This window comes from Paramormyrops kingsleyae, chromosome 9, assembly GCF_048594095.1.
Source record: "Paramormyrops kingsleyae isolate MSU_618 chromosome 9, PKINGS_0.4, whole genome shotgun sequence".
Classification (NCBI taxonomy): domain Eukaryota; kingdom Metazoa; phylum Chordata; class Actinopteri; order Osteoglossiformes; family Mormyridae; genus Paramormyrops; species Paramormyrops kingsleyae.
This window is the reverse complement of record NC_132805.1, coordinates 1451538-1472707: the sequence shown is the minus strand read 5'-3', so window position 1 is coordinate 1472707 and position 21170 is coordinate 1451538. Positions and strand designations below refer to the sequence as shown.

Genomic DNA, 21170 nt, shown 5'->3' with positions numbered 1-21170 from the left:
TGCACAATTGCCCACGCTGTGGCTTAGCTGAAGTCCTCCTTCAAGCATTACAGGAGAGCTTATAGGCAATGAATTGGACAATTTTGCTTTTTTATATATTCTTTTTCTCAGGGGTTTTGAGGAAAATGGGTCATTCGTAACAATGTCAGTAGGGGAGTCAAAAGAGCTCACCTGTAATCAGCGGCATCGCTAGAGACTTTGTGGCCCGTGAAGGTATATTACAATCCAGACTAATCCAGGCATTTTTCAGTTTATTTCGGGCCCCTGTCACTCAGGGGGGCCTGGAATCGTCCTAACAATTATGGCTCCCCTGCTTGTAAAATTCACATGAGTAAGAACAATACACCGCAGTCCTTCCGGGGACGGCTACCCTATGGAGAAGACACTCTTCGTCCATCAAGCCGCCCCTAAGGAATGCTAAGATTGAGCTTCATTTTTAGGAAACCACTCCCTCAAGTTACATTGACCTTTTTATGTTACTGCTGTTGATAGCTTCATCAGATATGTGCCAAAACTTATGGTTCCAGCAGACTTGTTTTGGTCATATTCATACGTGCAAAGTTATTTCTCAAAAGCTGTGGGTCGCAGGTTTCAGGACACAATAGTAACATGCGTCATGTTAACTGGAACCTGCTGGGATCAGTTTCGATTATGTGTCCCTCTGCTGGCCAAGGCGTGACATAACCTGTAAGCGCAGACATATCACTGGCTTCATTATTTAATTTCAGTCAAATTTAGCATTAGTGCCTATTAAATTAAACGGGTGGTCTTGAGAAGTGGAAGGAATTATGATGTCTTAATTAGTTAAAATTACTTTTTTCAAAATTTACATTCATAATCAAGATTTTGGTAAATAAAATACACGTCTAATAGTTTGTCACTAATGGCAAGTGAGTCAAAGCCTCTCGAGTGCTCCAGACATGCTGATTGCTGGGAAAATCTCCACAAGCAAATTACTGTAAATCCGTTACTTTTCGCCAAACTTCACAACTAATGGGCCGGTTGTTTTCATTCTTGTTACCGTGGCCCTTTTCGCAGCCCATAAAACCCTTAAGCCCGGCCATTAACTTTCTAAGGCTTGTGTGGCACTGAAGCTTCTTGGCTTCTTGCCGGCATTGATCTGCGAGCCTCTGGTTACCACCTTAGCAAACCCAGTAAGCGGCCCTCAGCTGGGCTTGGGAGACGAGTGTAAAGAAACCGCAAGAGGTTCTGTGCAGACCAAGCTGCTTAAAGGGGATTTTGGGGGGGTTGTGGGGGGGGGGGGGCAAAGGAGTGGCAGGTTGGCATCCGTTTGTCATGTCCTGTTCCATGCGTGGGGAAATCGTCTGGACCCGAAAGACCCAGACGGTCCAGAGCAGCCCAGGTCTCGCAGGAAGAGCTGCATGGTCGCTCGCTTGTTCCTTCCGCCTGTTCCTGAGCCGCTTGTGGTGGTAATCGGAGTGGAACAAAGGCCTGACTGTTGGTGTGGCGTGAGTCGCACGTGCCCTGCTGTTCGTGCGAGAAGCCGCACGGCGACTCGCACGCCTGGTTTACGGGGCCTTTCCTCTGCTTCTCAGTCAGGGCACAATCAAGCCGGCAGCTCTCTACAAAACACGCTCTCTCCTCTGGCCAAAATAAATGTTATTGTAATTTTTTTTCAGAACAGCTGTTTATTATGGGATTTGCAGGAGGAGGGGGGACAGCGACAATTCTTACAGATATCGAACAGGCAAATCAAAGCACTCGGTAAAAGAAAAGCAACATAAAAGCAGATACAAAGTATTTGTGATGGTAGCATCACAAAGCCAGCCATGGTAACATCGTCAGAAGTGCCAAGGGACATGAGAAAAAATGCAAGATGGGATGCATTGCATGCGCTCTCCGCAACCTAGCATAACCCTGATATGGTAGCTGTGGCTTGCATGGTGTACCTGCATGAGCAGACAGTAACGAGATTCATATTTCATAGCAGAACGAGGAGAAGTGTAGCCGCGGGAACATCCTCCTGTACTTCAGAACTTTTCTGCTTTGCTTGCCACCGCATGGGAAGCTTTTAGGGGCCAGAGGTCAACACTTTGCAGAGAGAACAGATCTATCTCCCGCATATGATCAGCGGAGGTGCTGCAAGACGTGAGCTCTCCCCACTGCAGTCACCGGGAAACACAAATTCTGTCTTTCCCCGTGATATATGAATAGTCCTGTGGTCTCATCTGATGTTCTCACATCATTTATTCAGTGCTTACGCCCTCAGGGGATCAACCCGCTCCCACTCAATTTTAACTGCCCTTTACATCTCATTCACTCTGGCCGGAGTGAGTTTTACAGCGTGAATCATGTATGTCTCTGAATGGCCTCTCTGGGTCGAGAAATATAGGGGGTAAAAAATGAAAATGAGCCTTCTGGTGTAAATATATGGTTTCTCACTTTTAGCAAGTCCATGGAAACACACAAAACTTCAGAAACAATGTTATCAATCTCATGTGTCCCCGCAATCCTGTATTGGATGAACAGATGGATGATGGATGGTTGGATCTCAAATGCAGGTTGTTTTTATTGGATAAAAATGTACCTATAGGAAAAGATGACAATAGTAATGTGGAATGACAGTAGTAAAACTGACACGCATTTCTTTTATTTCTCATAGCTATTTTCAGCAGAAAGAGAAATGCTGGTGTACCTTGTGACCCAAATGGAGGATGGCGCAACTACAATACGGTATTCGGTCACGGGCTGCCAGTCTGGCACTGATGATATAAGCAGAAGCGTTTCAGGGCTGCTGACGGTGTCACAGTGGGCCAGCCAATCATCCGAGAGGTTCAGCGCTTTGTCTCTCCCTGTCAGGCCGGGGAGCCCCTCTTGTGAATTATGGGACAGAAGGCCTCAGCAGGAACTCCAGTCCGTGGCATGAAATGGGTTAAACCATCTACAGGGTCATTTGGGGATCGGAAGGAGGCTGCCAAGGTCTGACAGGGGGTCCCAGGGGTCGTCTTTAAGTGCCAGTTAAAACACATGTGAAACTAAGTACAAGACCCCGATTTTTCCACTTTATTTTGGTATTATATATACTTGGGGGATTTTATATTAGGAATGAGTTTAAAACTAATGATGTTTTGTCATATTTTAAAGAAGGATTCATGTCAGAATTTTAATAATTCTTCTGAAAGACCCATTAGTATTTAATCACAATTAAAATTTAGTTCTGTCAAAGTTTTCAATCAGCTGATGTGGGAGAAATGTACACAATTCTGAATTTATAGCTTCACACTTCATATTCTCACATCACAGTTCACATTTCATGTTTCATTCCTTTTTCATTTTGTTTTTTATTTTTCAAATTCAAATTTTATTTGTCACATACATCATCATACATAGAACAACCTACAGTGAAATGCTTATTGCAACTGCTCCAATTAAATATTGCTAGAAACTATATAAAAAGAGATTAAATAGATTAGATATAGTACTATCTATACTATATACAGGGATATACAAAATATATATCTGCTATGTACATCTATTGCACTATAGAACAACTCTTTTTTCCTGATTTGTGGCTGTGGGAACCAGTGAAGCAGCATCCATAGCCTTGGATTTAATCCCGCCTTCTGTCTATGACATCACACTGGCATATTATGTGCACGTTGTCACTGACAGCTTCAGAGACTTTGTGTACGTGTCAGTTGACAAATTATTGGACTGGAGAGAAGTAAAGGCTTAGGGTGACCTGGCAGCAGGGGGAACCAAACCTTTCCGTTCTAAGTGCTTAGGTTTTACCCCATTGACCTTCTCTGATCCTGAATTCTGCTTCCAAGCATCCATTCCAGGTTTCCTTCCATCGTTAAGTAGCAAGCATAGTTCTGTAATCCAATGACAAACAGTCTTGGCTCATTTCTTGGCAAATTAATATCCACCATAATTATATCTTGGCACATTAATTTTTATGGCTAATGGTAATCTGCATCTTAAACAGATATGGCCTTTTTCAGCAAACAGTTGAGGCAGATCTAAATTGTCCACTTCTTCTAAATTAGATGTGTTACAAGGATTATATTTTTTCTGATAGTAATCATTCTTCAACATCTTTCTGCCCCTTTTTGTGGATTAATTTAATTGTGTTGCAGCAGGTTTTGTGGGCTGTGCTAGTCAATTGGGTGCAGGACTGCGTTGAGGTGGCTTTCTATAGGAAACCTTTCTGCTTGTAGTTCACAGTCTTCCTCCAGGGGGAGCTGCTGCTAAGAAACCCAGCTATGCATCTCCAGGATTAAGACACGCCCACTGTCACATTGCATGGACCAGTGTTTTTAGGAGCAAAACTCATTTTCAACTAGAACTAGAAGACGTTTTAAAAGAAAAATATCACGAGGCTGGACATTTGCTATGTAAACCTACGTATATCAAAGAAATAAATCAAAAGAGTAAACAAATAGACAATTTGAGAGGCACACTTATGTAACCTGTAAATAAAATTAACGTGCCCTTGTGATGCAATAGCTAGATTTTCTCTCAAGTATGTGGCGGTTCAGATGGTTATATAAGGGAGAGAGTTCAAACTGCAGGCCAGGAACCTGCTTGAAGACATAAGTCAGAAAAAGGCCTTCACATGTGGAGGGAAATGTTGCTCTTAGCTATCAACCATTTGAGTTCAGTCACTTACATTTCTTTTCAAACAGTTTGGTTGATGATGTCATAGTTATCTTTAATATAGATTTTAATGATATTCTGTTTATTAAACAAAGCAGATCATCCAAGCTGCAGTATTGCCATTTTTTCCCACGCGTGTAAAACTGACTCCTTTTCCCTGAATGAAAATGGAAACTTGGCAAACTGCAAATAGTTGGAAGGGTGTCACATATGTGGGTGTCTGCATGGCCATTATGCTCTTTGGTGTAGAGCATTTGAAAAATGAAAAACATGCAGCATAAGACATTCCTTTTCCCCAGTGGCACAAGCATTATTAATTATAATTCATGCAATATTTAAAATGTCGTTCATATTGAAGTAACATGACAAAAAATATGTGGTCATATTGATCTGCAGGTCCTTTAAACTGGTTTTCAGATGAATTTATTTTAGAATGAGAGGAGCTGGCAAAGCTGAACGGAGTAACAGGAGTGTTAAAAGATATATAATATTTCCATATTGTCCTCTAAAAACATCCTTTAAAATGATCTGCAATTATTTAATTTTTGGGTCAAATATATAAAAATCATAGAGAAAATAACTGGCAATATTTGATGCTGGAGCCCTGCGATGGCAGCTTGGTGGCTCAGTGGGCAGTGTGACTGCCTCACACCTCCAGGGCTGTGGCTCTGGATCCTGCCAGTTGGTCCACATTTTTGCTCCCTCCGAGGTCCTGGTAGAGAATACCATGTTTGTCTTAATGGGTATAATTTAAATTATTCTCCATTTTTAAGTCCAAAAAATAACCCATGGACACATCATGCTTTAAAATAAATTAATGCAGGATTTTGAACATTACTGTGGGGGCGTTGATGTGTTTTTATGTGCTGATGTGTGTGATGACAATGGCTGAGTTATAAGGAGCTTAACTGAAGGAGCCACACGTCATTCAAAGATGTCTGTAAGTATTTAGTACTGATGGCAGAACTGAGGTTCTAAAAGTCAAGGTCTCAACCCATTTAAACCCCTATTAGTCACTTTCCATTTTAACCTAATGGGAAGCAGTGAAGCATCCAACAGGAAGCTGGTTCAAGTAGCCAGAATTGAGAAGCTCATTTCTCCCGTTGTTGGTATTTAGACCCTGTTTCACTTTATTTTTGCTCACAGATAGGATGGATGGATCCACCGTGGGCATTAGCTTAGAGGCAGAGTCACCGCCAGGAAGTTGTACAGCTGCTCCGCTGTCTTAAGATGCGAGCGATTTCTGCATGACAGTCGTGGTGACCTTTGACCTCCGTCCCAGCTGCCCAGGAAATGTGGCATGTGCATCCGGTTGAAAGGGCTGCTGTGGCACGTCTCAGAGGAGGAGGGTTGATGGATTATCTACACGGGCATGTTGGAGGGAGGGAAGGCTAACTGTGATGTGCAGTTTTGCGTGCATTTGTGTACATGTGTGTGAATGAGAGATTTAAGGAAAGTGGTGTGCTGACATCTTTGCACAGCATCTACCAGTTTTACCCCAAGTAAGAACCTTTCACTGACACATGTTGACTGTCTCCCATCTTCAGGGGCAGCCTGTTTGAAGAGTGGATGATTTTGCAGGAAGTCTTGGAGCTATTTGGTGTGACAAGTAAGGTGACCAACTAATCCATGTGAGGAGCGACACTATGAGCTACTTCAGGTTTTACAAACTACTTTAAAACTGAAAGGCTCCTGTGTTTGGTTAATTAGTTCAGTTCTTTGTACTTTTACTGGTTTGTTTCCTTGACCTAAAGACTCATCCAGCTGTTTCACATTAACATTAGTGACACATGCATGATTATAGGAGACTGACCAATCAGCACACAGCAAGGCCTTAGTTCTCAAATCCGGGTCCTTTTAATTGAAATGGTTGAAATGGTGGTTTACAGCTCATAGTGTCTGTCCTGACATGGACTAGATGGTCCCCCGATCAACAAGGGAAGAGTTTACAATGTTCCTTAAGCTCCACTAGTCTAGAATGGCAACAGAGAGGGAGCAATGATAAAAAAAAATCTGAAACAGTTCTGAAAAAAAATTATTTAAAAGGAAAAGAGTCAGCTCCTCTTCTGCCTCTGTCTGCCTCTGTCTGCCTCTGTCTGCCTTGACTTAAGTTGAGCTATATGTCACTTTTGAGATATACTTATACACCATGGTTGAGACACAATGGCTGTTATTAGTCACATAATTTATTATGCTTCCAAAGACTTTTAAGGATTCACTGCAAATAATATTTCATAGTTGACATCTGAGCTACAAACAATGTATACTGTTGATTTTTGAAGGAGACTGGGAGATAAAGTGGTTTGCATTGCTTGCTAATTTCATGACGACAAAATATTTAATAGTATTAATTTTTTATCAATTAAAAAAAATGATCTGTTTCCTTAATGCCTGCAGTTGACTTTTTAAACTGGAATCTAACCTGTATTGTTTGAACTATTGTAATTTTGCCAGGTGAGAAAGTCGGTAACTTTTGGTAGCTTGACGCCGATAGCAAATCTTAACAATTCTTCCTTCCTAGTGTTGTCTTGTATTTCGCTGAGCACTTCCACATCCATTTTTACATACAATGGGTCGTTCGCGCGTGATGTCATGGCTCTGTTTCCTCGATTCCTTGGTGTTAGGGTTGTGCTGTTCACTTCTGCAGGACGCTCAAACGAAACTAGTCGGTCACGGATTACTTGCTAGCTAGGCTTTAGTCCACAGCCTCAATCCGGACGGACTGTTTTCTGACTTCAGAGGTAAGTGCTTAGAGCTGGTGAATTTGTCCAGAGTCATAAGCCGTAACTCTGCAGGGGTGATGAGCATTATATTAGAGAGTGTCAGTGCCCTAGTTTTAGGGACAATGCATCAACAGGAAGACGTCAATGGCATCCAACTGCGATGAACTCGAGAATCGATTCCATTGCTATATGCCGTCCATTGTTTTATTTTTGCGAAACGTGCCGCTGAACTGTTATTTTTGGAATTCTATTGACGCTCGACAGGGAACAATAATTTGGGAACCGATTCAAAGGCAGGGCAACAAAGACGCCATATGTTGCCATAAAAAATGAAAGATGTTAGCCTGGAATATACCTGCTGGATATAGCCTCGGACGCGACGCGCCAACAGGTAAGCCGCCTGTTGTCACTCTTAAAAGATCTTTCCCGTTCAGCATTCGAGTTTAGCAGCATCATTACTCTTTATTATTTCATTAAGCATCAATGGAAAGTTCATATGTACATCTCCGGGGCTCCGCCTTGTTGTATGCATTATGGTACAGCAATTAGCATTTCCGGGCGGTGTTTACATTTATGAAGTCACTCATAAATTATTGCTCTTTAAAAGCTTTTGTGCGTTACTTGATACAAGCTGTAAAGTGCAGTGTGTCTCACCCAGAGAGCACAACAGGAAATACCAGGCCGGCTAACCTAATAAAATCCAGAGAGCCTAAATCATTAGCTGGGAATTCTTTCCCATAATGTTTCCGGGCATAAGCACTAACACGATTTTGATGTTAAATCAGCAGTTTCAGTGCATTTGTTCTTTTATGATCTTTGCTATAAAGTAAGAGAGACTGTATACTTCTGTGAGGCCCACAACGTTTTCAGGTTTCCCTTTTGGTCCAGTCACTTCTGAACCTGGTTGCTGCAACGATAACAAACGTTAAATCACCGGTTCAGCATTGCAAGTGTGGCTTTTGTTTCATCGAGGCTTAGATCTTGTACACCACTCCTCTGACGACCGAGGATCCAGGTGTGACCTACAACATTCTCACCCTCGGGAGACGGTGCTGCTGAGGGCATGAAGGATCCATGTTATGTTCCCCACAAAAAGAAAACAGATATGATGCAAAAATGCTAATTTCTGCAGTGCAGTGTAGGTAGAATACATCTGAACAAACATGTCATGACCGGGGATTGCACGTTTGCATTATTTATGTAATGTAGTGGAGACCGCGGATTGTACTTTTAAGAAACGGCATCCTGCAGATAATGCAATAATCCCTAGAGGATTAGAGGAGTAACGGAGGCTGAGAGCACTAATGCAGCAGTTAATGTTGTTGGTCTGATTGTGAGGTGCATTCTGCCATTCATGTAGATTTCAGAGGATGTCCGGCGGACACGTTGAACGCTGTCCGGCAAAAGTTAACCGTGTGTCCATAACCTCCTCCGGTGCAGTCCGGCCACGGCCCAGGCCGTAACCGGGAAGAGCGAGTCGGGCTGCCAGCGGCACGTGGGAAACCTGCGCGGGGAAACAACGCCGGTCATGGATGCACTTCCTCTCACTGCATACATCTGCGGTTTGGGCTCGAGAAAACTTCTATGTGGCGAAAGGAGGGCTGTAGTTAAGTCTGGCACACGTCTTCCCATCGACTACTGGGAGCTGCTCTGTAAAGAGCGGGCCACAGGAAGGCAATTAAGATCCAGAAAGATCCACTTTTGGTCAGTTTTATTCAGAAAGCCTTAGGAATTTAAGGCTCATCGTTTTCTTTGCTATTTAAATGTTTTGGTTAGTTTTTCTTCTTGATCTACAGGCTGCCTTTCTATCTATGTTCTTCATACCTGATGTGCAAATTGAACTGGGGCTCTGGAGCCACATGCTGCTAATGCAGGAATGGTGCAGCCAGAGTGGATTAATCCTGTTCTGGTGGCGGTTCCCCTGCTCGGCCCGTGTTTGCTTCGTGACGAATGCCCGTGGGAGTCCTCGGGGCTGTCTGCCGTGAGCGCTAATTATTCTGAGGTCACCCGTTTCAGGTGCTCCCCGAAAGTGTTTTCTCAGGTAATTAAGTGGCGCACAGCAGTTAATGCTAACCGAAGCTGGCGCCGTGACGTCAAACTCCAGGCTAGGTGCAACCTGGCCCTCCCCAGACGGAGTGATGAAACCATGTTGTTGGATTGCGCACCTTCATACGCACACAGAGACACACACACACACACACACATAGGCCTTCCTATGTAATTGGGGTCCGTCCATTCATTTCTAAGTGAAAAACCCTAATCCTAGTCACGACACCCTTAACCTCTACCCATCCCTAACCTTAACCAACCTTAAGCAACCAACCAAAATACAAGACTTTTGGCATTTTTACTTTTTTGATTGCATTCACAGATTTTTATAAAACTGAGGTTATCCAAATGGGGACCTCAAAAAATGTCCCCAAAAGTAAGGAAATTTCAGGTTTTACTACACTTTGGGGACAATTTGGTCCTCAAATGTAATCTGTGCAAACCCTCCCCCCCCCCCCCCCCCCCCCCCCACACACACACACACATTTCAGAGGATTACACCCACTTACATGTTTCATGGCATACACAGTTCTTGAAAATCCATATTCCGCTTTGCGTCGCAATGCATTCTGGGACGTTTGGAGTACGGTATATTGAGAGAAGGGGCAGGGAATCATCCACTCCCATACTAATGGGGTATGCTTATACAGAGAGCAGCTTTGGGTGCACAAGCTAGAGGACAAAATAGGGACGCCAGTTATCTATGTTATATATTTGTTTAGGTGTATGTTTATACAAATGGGGGATAATTTTGTGTTTTTTCCCATCTGAATGTCACTTCCGGTAGGTGAAGCCTTGGGGACTATGGAATCAAACTGCTGGAATTATGGAATCGGTTGAAAGTGTGTCCCTGTGTTGTACTGTCCTTAAGAGGTGAGGCGTGGGGTCAGTTTGGGTGGGGCTCTCCTCATTTGCAAGCATGCTTACCTCACTTGCTTCGGGTCTTAATCTGCACGTTTAAATGGGTAGTTAATCCAGCCATATTCATTAGTAAAGTCTACGTAAGTAGCATTGTTTAAAATTAGCCCCGGCACCCCGTCGACCTATATAGCAAAAGGCCTGGCTAATTCTGACATCCCTCCTGTGCTGATTCTTTTGGCTCGAGCCGCATGAGATTCAAAAGAAATACATACAGACACACACACACACACACACACACAGGTTCATGATTATATCTTTGTGGGGACTCTCCATTCATTTCTATGGGGAAATCTCTAATACCAACATGACAACCTTAATCCCTACCCAGCCATAACCTTAACCATGAGTAACCAAACAAAATACAAGACTTCTGGTATTTTTGTTTTTTTCATTGCAGTCAGAGATCTTTGCGGGGACCTGAAAAGTGCTCCCCACAACATCAAAATAACAGGTTTTTATCACATTGTGGGGAACATTTGGCCCCTACAATGTAGTATAAACATAATCCACACACACACACACACACATTATATACTGTATGTATTGTGTATATATATAAAATCGCAACTCAGCACAGGTTTTCCTGGAAATACAATTATCTATTTTTTTCCCTCTTCTCCAGTCCCACAGAGAGCCACACGTGTGCGATAGCAAACACTGCTCGCTTTCATCTGACACAATAGCCATTGTACTGTGACCTTTTGTTTTGCAGCCTTCCCTGTTCTGAGGTGGCCCTAATTGTCTTTATTTCTGCCTCGGGCACTGCACCCCTTCACCCCCCTCGCCTTTCCTACGCAGTGCGATGGGGTGATGGGCAGTCCGGCTGGGGGGGGGGGGGCGTTCCCTGGCACTGCCAGCTGGTTCGCTGACGTGCATGGCTAAATGCTTTAAGAGGACTTAAGGCAGGCCGAGGATGGCTTTGACGCAGGCGGGCTATTAAAGGCCTCTGTTGGGTTTTTAAGGAGAACTGGTCTCGCTGGCTGCTTACAGGACTGTTTACAGTTCCGCGTGTCACTCGGAAAGCTTGCTATAAATAGAATAGTGCAGGTTAATCGCCGCTATCGGCCTAAATGAATTAACCGAGGAATTTAACATAAAGAGAAGTGGGTCTGGAGGGTTCAGAACGCAAAACTCAAAGAGTTACAGCTTTCCTGAACGTGAATGGTGCGTCTCCCCTGCAACTCGTAAACGGTAAAACGTTCTCCGCGTTCCAGGTTTATCCGTGTAGGCTGCTGTCCTCTCCCTTGAACCGCCAGCATCCTGAAGGAAATGTGACAAACCTCAGCTGCGGCACTAACACCGCGGACTGACGCGTTTACAGGAGCCAGGGACAAAAATAGTATGGCGTACTGCTCACCGGAACACAGATTTCTGCCGCCTCCTGCTCTGGCTGCTTTAGTTATTTGTCCAGCTGATTCTCCAGCATACAGTGATCTAGCTGCTCTTTAATTTCTGCAGGTTCTAACAAAACCCAGAGTTTTATATGGTAACTGGGGGAGCTTCTGAGAATGAGGCGTGTTTTAAATGGCGTGCTGTAGGGAGGGGGCCGTAGGTGATCGTCGATGTGGAGCCGACAAGCCAACGATTGTCTGTTTTTGGATAACGGTCGCCCAGTACCCCAGCTCACAGCCAAGTTCCGGGGTTTCCATTCTCCTCTCTCTATCTTTATAAACCCGGGCTGAGGGGTTAAGCATTTCCCTGGCCGAATGAGCCCAGTAAAACTACATTTTTATCTTTCTAGTCCGCAAGACGGCAGAGCTCGACAGCTAAAAATAGCCCCTGCTGGCTTGCTGCCTGTGGCTGTGGAACAGGTCAAATTATGTAGAAAGATGAAAATTTAAAGGCACCTTGCTCTTGGCTATGCTCTCAGTCCTGCATCCCTGATCACCAAGACCTGGTTCTCTGAGAGTTCTACTTACCTTTGAATGTTCTTAATGCCATTTTGACTCCTGTGAATTTCTTATTGCCAGTCCTTTGCCGTCGTTGCAGTATCTGGCTTTGTAAACACTCCGGAAAGTGTGCATAGCAGCAGATGAGGAGTTATAGGGATCTGTAGAACGGTGTCTTGGAAAGTGTCTCCCGGCTTTTCCGAAATCCATGCTGCGTTGTGAGTCGATACGGGAGTCCCGCTTTGTTTTATTGGCAGATAGCCGCCATCATCGGGATCAGGGACTTGATCTTCCAAGCTTTGATGGTGCAGTTGTTGGTCCTCCTGCTCGTTGTCACAATGCCCCATACAGCACATTGATAGCTGCACAGATAGTTATGGGATTGCATGGGCGCCAGTGGCCACGTTAATTGAAAGTAATTATGTTTCTGTCACTGTTACGGTTGGGCTGGTCTGCATTCACGCGGTCTGGCATCTTCTACAGTAGCAGGTCTGCAAAAATGGTTACAAAGTTAATTTGGTGCCAAATCTCATTTGCCTCTGTCGTTATGGCTATGGGTTTATTTGTTTAACGTGAAAATGTTGGCAGATAGTGGCACTCGGTGTTGGGCAATTTATTCCATTAGCTATTTATTTATTCTTGTGCGATTCAGCAGTTTGCCAGTTGTGGGTCTGTTAAAAAGCTGCATTCAGAGATCGTGTTCCTGGACGTGCTGCCCAGTTTGTTTTGTAGTTAAAGCTGGTTTAGTGAAAAGACACAATGGTATTTAAAATAACCCCTAAACAACTGCATAGCAACTACGCTAATGCATATGGAACATTTTGCAAGCACTAATATGAATGATGGAGCAGCACATTTTATGGAAAGTGCTACAGGGCTGTAAGAGAAGAGAGGGACAGACGAGGGAAGCAGGGAGCATCTTCTGAAAGAAGATCATTTTCTGAGCTGTCAGTGTCAGTTTTAATGTGAATTTTCATTTTAATGCATCATTTATCAGTGGCTCAGCATTGTTAACTTCATCCATGTGTATTTCCTTCAATTGCTACCAGCACTAACTCGTTAGGAGGATGCAGAGATAATAGTGAAGGAGGAAACAGCGTAATCATGAAGCCGGGGGAACTGGGAGGAGGAGGAATGGGAAACCCTCTTTCAGAGAATGCAGAAAACATTTCATAAAATAAATAACGGGGAATATCAGTCAGGGTAGTTTGTGTTCCTTGATACAAAAACTGGAGGGAGAGAGAGAGACAGAGATGAAGAAGACAGCTGTGTTTAGCTGGTATTTTTAAGCGCTTGATTGCTGCTCCAATCCCCTAGTCTTGCCTGGCCTATTTTTGGCTCGGGACGGCCATTGTTCTTCCCCCGTCACCTGTGGGCCGAACCGTTGTTGATTCACATGCTAATGAGCCTGATCCCGTTCCAGTCGGCTGAAGGAGCGAGAGAGGAGGAACAAGACGAGACACGGTTCACGGGAGCTGCCGGACGCGACGTCTCGACCCGGGAGGCGTGGAATTCCTCCTCCTCTTTCGTTAAAAAGAGGGGAAAGACTTTCCAGTCGGCAAAATCAATGAAGACAGGAGTAGACAGACTGAGAAGGTGGAAAAAAAAGATGGCAGTTTTTGTTCGTCTCTTCTGTCAGGGCTAGGGTTTAAACCACAGAATTTTTTTTCATATGCGTGTCGGGTCCTATTCTATCGGGATCCGGGGATCTAAAAATACCCCTTGGCAAAAAGCGAGGACTCTGAGCATTGTGATTCCCCTCCCCGCCACTCCGGAGGCAGACGGGGGAGTGAAAGAGGGAGAGCAGGGTTTCACTGAGCTCTGCCTCTCTGGGGAGGGGAGAAGAGCGCTCTCTCCCCTGCGGGCGGCCGGGGGGCCGGCTTAGTGTGACAGGAAGCGTTGGGCGGCCATGAGCCAGCCCGAGACGGGGAGCTGGCGCTGAGCGGACGATGCTGCAGACGATCTACGAAGGTGACTCGTGCTTCCCCACGGTCGGGCTCCAGGCACCCAGGCAGATTCCAGCAGTGTACGAAATGCGCGGCGTGGACGGCTCAGGTGACAGAGGTGGCACTTTTTTTTTGGACTCCAAGGGGATCTCTCTCTCTCTCTCTCTCTCTCTCTCTCCTCTCTCTCTCTCTGTTGCTCTCTCTCCTTCCCTTCCTCACTCTACACCGAGGTGGGCTTTCAAACTTCTCTCAGTGACAGTACAGCATGCCCGTGCCCTGCTCCCTGCGTCTCCACGCTGTCCTTCCCCATGCGCGGCACCGTCTCTCTGTTTTTGCGCGTGTGATGGCTTGACTCCCCCGACCTGCCGTCTGTGCTGCTGCGTCTGTGCTGCTGAGTTCTAATCGGGTCTCTGGCCGCAGAGGGAACCTCCTGCTGTGAGTATGGCATCTTGTTGGCGACTGGGTGATCGAGCGCGTGGATGCATCGCGGGCTGGGTGCGGGGAGGGGGGGTGGGGGGCGTTAAGTGTAGATCAGGGAGGCATCGAGCATTTTCCAGATGCGTGGACATCTCATCCTGACGGCTTTTTGAACCAAGCTCCTGTCGCACCTCTGGGCAGGATGAAAACGTGGGTCTGAACGCTGCAAACAGGCATGGGGCGGGGGGGGGGGGGGGGGGGGGGGAATCTCCAGCATGCAAAACAGCTGAATGCTGTGACCATTATTGCTGAACAGCTGTGGAAGGCTTCTATTCCCCCAAGCATTCTGTTATACATAAATGCTTCTGTTTCTCACCCTGGTGGAAGCTGACATCGCGCTCAGTAACCGCTCCGCTCTCTGACTCAACCGGGTTAGTTCTGTGACTCAAACCACTCCTGCTCCGCAAGCTCTGGCGTTACTTCTGTCGACTAAAATTAAATCTGGTAAAGGAGTACAGTGTCAGCCAGTGCGTCACGAAGGCCTGGGCTGTCGGGAAGCCCGTCGGCTCTTCACATTAAATTTGCATAAAGGTAAAGTCACATTCTTCTTTCAGCCCCGTTTACGGCTCCCAGTGTTTGGTAAACATCGGCAAAAATAAGGCACTCGCCTTATTGGGTGACGAGCCGCTCAGCCCTGTATTGTAAGCTTCTCCTTACCTGGGTTACACATTTATTTATGGGCTACCTTATCCATCACTTCCCTAGCAATTACGATCCAGGGAAGGATTCACAAGGCATGTGAACATCATTTTTAACCATCAGTGGTAATGTAATAGGCACTGGATGTTTACCCAGCTGCCAAAAACAAAAAGATTTATTTCTTTCTTTCGGGGCGGGGGAGGGAAGTATTGTGCTGGGAGATATTTCTGTAATGCAGCTAGACAGCAGCAGTTTCACTGGGAGGTTATTAAAGTTCCATCTCATTACTAATCTTGTCTTAGGTTGCGGATGCAGTAGAGGACTGAGTGTTTTAGGGTCCTTTAAATGCCTGCAGAGTCTTAGGCCTCTTGCTTATTCTGTGGGTCAGCTATTCTTAGACGTTTTATTTTCAGCTTATGGCATTAGGGCGCTAAGATTAGGCCGCTAGGCGTTGTCATCTTGTCTAAGTTAGCTCCAAATTTAACAACACACCGGAACAGTTATTTATAGGGTGTTTGTCATTTTTCAGTCCCATCGACTGTGGTTCCGGCGAAGGTGGAGAATTTTCAGAAGCCTCTAGCTCTGCCCACATGCTGGCCTTATCTTGTTTCATCTTTTTGTGGGGGGGGGGGGTGGTTGTGGTACGTGCCTTTATCTAACGTGCAAACCAGGTTGGCACCGCAAGCGATGCCCGGTTGTTGTCAGGAGAGGTTTGTGGCTGAGCCAGTGCTTGTGACCGTTCCTTTAATAGGCAATGCAGTAACCATGCCATACCTGTGGGGGGCGATCAAGAGAAATTTTTCAAGCAACATCTACTGCTCGATTTTACCTATTGTGCAAAATACATAACTGGTTAGTAAAGCCTTTCATTATTACCATTTACCAAAAATATTTTCTCACTGTGTCTGACAGCTTGGTCATGACGTTAATGTCAACTACTAGTCAATAGCTATAAGGAGTCAAGGGATATGAGCCAATGTGTTGCAAGGACTCATATTAGGTGTGTATAATAATAGCGAAATGTTGTGATGCTTGATTTAGAGATCCGGCTGGATATAACAGCATCGGCCTGGCACACAAAGGCGAACTGAAAATCGATTCCATGCAGGTTCTTCTTCAATCACAGAAGCGGCATGGAACCTAACAGCATGGAACATGCGCTTATACATAAAACACTCCCAGTTGTCTTGAGCTAGGTCTTTAACCGGATTTGCCAGAATTAATACTGTCCATATCTTTGCAAATAGGTTAAACTGTAGACCGATTTAGACCAATGTCTGCTAGGCAACTAGAGAGAGAAAACACTTTTTGTTATTATTAGAAATCCCATGATAGCATTATTAAAAAGATAAATTGTTATATATGACTCATTTGTCAAGGCAAAGAGTGCAGTGTGCAACAGGTGTGCCTTCAGGGAAAGGAATATGCGAGTGATGTGTGAGATAATGAATAACGTGTATGTGGTCATTCCCAAGGGTTAGGGCAGGTGTCACATTCTGCTGCGGACGCCCCCGTCGTTAGGACTTGGCGCTCCTCTGCAGAATGTGGTTAAGAGCCGAGCGAAGTAATACGTCCCTCTGGGGGATTTATGGGCCCGTTACTAACTTTGGGGGGATGATAAAGTTGGATCTGACCGCACATACTCTGCCTTGTGCTTACGGGAGTCACGCCACACCCACATCGTAATTAAACTGCATGCCAAAAGCAACAGATTCTCCATGCACATCTGCATAAACCACCCCGCCCCCACCCCCTCGGCAACGTGGCATCGCCCAGTCGTCCTATCGCAATTCTTTTTGTCTAATGAACAACAATTATGTCAACGCGCTATTTTTTCTCCTGATGCATAAATATATGTATACCGAGCGACAAATGGTATTTTTTCGAAGCCCAGAAGGTGTTGTTTCGGCACGGCACGGAAATGCGATTTCGCAAGGCACTGCAGTAATGCATGTCCCGTTTTTGTGAGAAAAGCTACGGTGTATGTTGCGGGTGGGCACTCCTGGTCAATAGATGGCTCGTATACTAGAGATGCGCCTCAGATGCAGTGACAGATGCCTGACACTCAAAAATAATGCCCCGTTTCCTGCTTTAGACACGCCGGCCGCCCCAAAATAGACTTGCACATAATGCGAGAAGCAGCAGTGCAGTTCGTCTGTCTATTCCTGCGATAAAATAAGACACGGCTTTTGCACCCATCAGCCACTATTAATATAGAGGAAAGCAGAAGCGTGCTGTGGGTTATTCTGGGACCCCTGTGAGTTTCACTACACACAGGAAAATGAAATGTTAGCATGCCGATTTTTGTTTTTCTACAACGTGCTCTGTTTCCCGTGCCGTTCGAGGCTTTTTTATTCCCTGTGACAATGACATTTCGCTCTTGCGACGGCACCCTGTCCCCGTCAGACACTTGTTGCGAATTTCTCGTCCCACGCTTGTAATTCTACGCACTAAAGCTAGCGTCGCGCTGAAGTAGGGCTGTGCCGGAACCATCAGTCTCTATAATGATCGGCGTGAAAGCCTCGTACCGGGAAAGGGAACGGAAATGTATCGATGGCCGATGCAGAGTTTTGCCAGCAGAGGTTCTCAGTAAAAAGTCAAAGTGTCAAGTACGTGAGATGCTGTAAATGCGCTCCTGTGAGTCAGACTGCGCGCTCCACCCACGAAAACAGTCCTGTCAATCAAACCCCCAGACCAATCAACGAGCTCCGTATATCTGCGATACCGGGGCCACGATTTGCACCAGGATGATACCGGCAGACGCGAGGTCATTTTCAGGACAGTTCTGCCTAAAACCTTTTTGAAATCCCTGGGGATCTGTCGTAGTGTGTCTGCTAGTTGACAGAAAGTAGTATTTTAAAATGATGTAAAAGCCATCTGCAGATTTTTCACCCATGTCAAAACAGACGAATGTGAGTCGCTCTCACAGTCTCCGTGTGAAAATGTGGCTCAGAAGGCTTTATTTGTGGGGGGCGCGTGGTGGCTCACTGGGTAGCCCTGTCGCAGTACACCTGTATGGTTGGTGGTTGAATCCCATCTCTGTTTTTTGTGCGTGGAACTTCTGTGTCCTGGGGTCATGTGGTATGGCTTCTTGGTGTTTCCCACTAAGTCGTCATTTGGTGTGTTCACCCTGAAGGTCCGGCATCCCAGCCTTGTTTACTGCACTATTGGGATAGGGTCCAAGTCCCCCTGTTCAGAACTGGGTTGATGTTATATTTAGAAATTACATTTACACCTTAATTGGCCATTTTATTTTAAATAAATAGCAGATAGAAGTTCCTTCTTGTTTTGTTAGAGTGCCAGAAAGGAAAACAAATATCGTAAATCGGTCTGATGGAGTGAACGCCGCTGATTTGGGGTCCCGGGCCGGTCTGTTCTCAGGCGGTCTGTTCTCAGCCGGTCTATTCCCAGGCGGTCTGTTCCCAGGCGGTCTGTTCTCAGGCGGTCTGTTTTCAGGCGGTCTGTTCTCAGGCGGTCTGTTCCTAGGCGTCCTCCGGCAAGGCGCAGTACCTGCACTGCGAGAGTAAATGCCGGGCTGTGCTTTGAAATCGCTTGAATGTGGGTTTCTGCCTCATGAAATGTGGCCGCGTGTTTATCCAGTTCTCAGTTCACATATGTTTTAATGCATTAGATATAGCACTTTGTTAAGGGAGTGTTAAGTGTTAAGGGAAAGATGTGGGCTCAGGGTCTGCCCTCCAGGGGGCGGCAGTATGGGTTCTGTGGTTCAGTAGGGGTTCTGTGGTTCAGTACGGGTTCTGTTGTTCAGTACAGGTTCTGTGGTGTACTCATGGTGCTCCCATAATTTCCCAAAGCATATCTGGACTAGCACTCCAGGAAGTTACCTTCAGGGCCTGCCTCTCCTATGTTTGAGTTAGATGCATTGAGCAGAGCGCCCCCTGTCAAGCGCCGCAGGTGACGCACCTCTGCAGCAAGCAGGTGTTTTTCCATGCTATATTTAGCCTTTTCCGAGACGCGACACCGGCGTCTGCCTCCCCAAAACTCTTCCATTGGCCGGATTCCCAAGCGCTCCTCAAGCTCAGCCCCACTTTTCACTAAAAGCGCCGTGAGCGATTAAGGCATCCTTGGATTTTTCCTGAGTGCCATCCTCATCTCCTTTCAGCGCTGGCGTTTGTTGAATAATCTCCGGGCTTCTTGTGCCTGCAATTGGCACATACTCAGAGGAATAGCTGTTATTTTTCAATCACCCTGAGCGTGCCGTTTAAACGTGGGCGTCCTTCACGGCTGCTTCATTTTTTCTTTCCTATCGGGACTGTAATTTGTTTCAGTTAAACTTGTTATCCGAGTACGAGAGCACAGGCTGCGGTGCCTGTCAGGCAGGCTGGGCCGAGTGGCTGCGCTGAGTCTCCATACCTGCGAGACTGGGAGACAGAATTATGTCGACGTGGTTGCCATGGCAGCGAGGTAGAGGCTCGTCACAGGCCTCGGATTGCGCCATTTGGTTTAGTGTTTCTATTTATAATTGCCCCTGGAACGGAGTCACAGAGACATTGATCGAGATGCAGGGACATAGAAGACAACAAAGCTGATTACTGCTTCTCACAAAATAACACCTGTTAGGTGCAAACGAAGCGGCATGCCGTCCGTGAAGCCTGCTAATCCGACGTATCATGAGATCCGTGTAACATCCCTATTCCACGATGGCTTATTCCGGGCGTGGGCGGGAAGCCAGACCCAGGAAAGAGAGGGATTCAGACAAGGGCCATCAGAGCTGAGATGGTGGCCCGTCCACAGGGAAGCACATCGTAACCCACACAGGTGTGCACACGGGGGGTGCGAGTCCTGGCCAGGTGTAGCTCCACTGCTGCCCACGATGCCACCATGCTGCCTCGTATATAACACCCTCTAGTAAATGTGATTTTAATATTGCCACACTTTTGTTGTCGTGAAATGATCGTACAAAACGATCCATAGGCAGTTTTACACCGTATTCTGACTCTGTGAATTTCTGACTGCAGACAGTGACTCTGACTGTAGATTGTCGCTGACTGTGAATGTGTAACTGTAGATTGTGTCTCTGATTCTTTGTCAATTTTTCATTGTAGATCATGACCGAATTTATGACTACAGATTGTGACTCTGACTCTTTACAGTTCTTATTGTAGATTGTGGCTGAATTTGTGACTGTAGGCTGAGGACTCCAAAGAGTCAAATCCAAGAATTGCCTCTGAGCACATCTAACACTAGTCTTTCTGTGTACTGTGTATTTTCACCTTTCAGGAACCTGTGTGACCATTCTGTGGACTGTGTATTTTCACCTTTCAGGACGCTGCGTAACCTTTCTGTGGACTGTGTATTTTCACCTTTCAGGACGCTGTGTGACCTTTCTGTGGACTGTGTATTTTCACCTTTCTGGACGTTGTGTGACCTTTCTGTGGACTGTGCATTTTCACCTTTCAGGACGCTGTGTGACCTTTCTGTGGACTGTGTATTTTCACCTTTCTGGACGTTGTGTGACCTTTCTGTGGACTGTGCATTTTCACCTTTCTGGACGTTGTGTGACCTTTCGGTGGACTGTGTATTTTCACCTTTCAGGACGTTGTGTGACCTTTCTGTGGACTGTGTATTTTCACCTTTCAAGACTTTGTGTGACCTTTCTGTGGACTGTGTATTTTCACCTTTCAGGACGCTGTGTAACCTTTCTGTGGACTGTATATTTTCACCTTTCAGGACGCTGTGTGACCTTTCTGTGGACTGTATATTTTCACCTTTCAGGACGTTGTGTGACCTTTCTGTGGACTGTGTATTTTCACCTTTCAGGACGCTGTGTAACACTGGGACACACCGGCCGTGATATAATCTGCAGTCTTATTAGCAAATGGTGTTGAGGGCTCCTCTCTCCCCTTGCCTGATCAATCCGCCCCAGTGCCCCCATGCCCTGTAAGCTG

General features: G+C 45.8%; 1 protein-coding gene across 14 annotated transcripts in view; it reads left to right on the top strand.

Moving 5' to 3' along the window:
- The window catches only part of hdac9b (histone deacetylase 9b), a 46750-nt gene that overhangs the window by 4526 nt on the left and 21054 nt on the right, over window positions 1-21170 (top strand). The window contains exon 1 of one of the 14 annotated variants that reach the window (XM_072715981.1): window positions 2661-2694. The exons of 4 other annotated variants lie outside the window; for them this stretch is intronic. In XM_072715981.1, coding sequence (XP_072572082.1) covers window positions 2676-2694 — 19 coding nt within the window. In that variant the 5' untranslated portion in view covers window positions 2661-2675. Of the gene's footprint in view, window positions 1-2660; window positions 2695-7237; window positions 7362-7664; window positions 7735-13811; window positions 14267-14303; window positions 14584-15133; window positions 15157-21170 lie in introns of those variants that run through there. 9 more of the 14 variants (XM_072715984.1, XM_072715976.1, XM_072715974.1 and 6 more) reach the window with 9 other exon arrangements.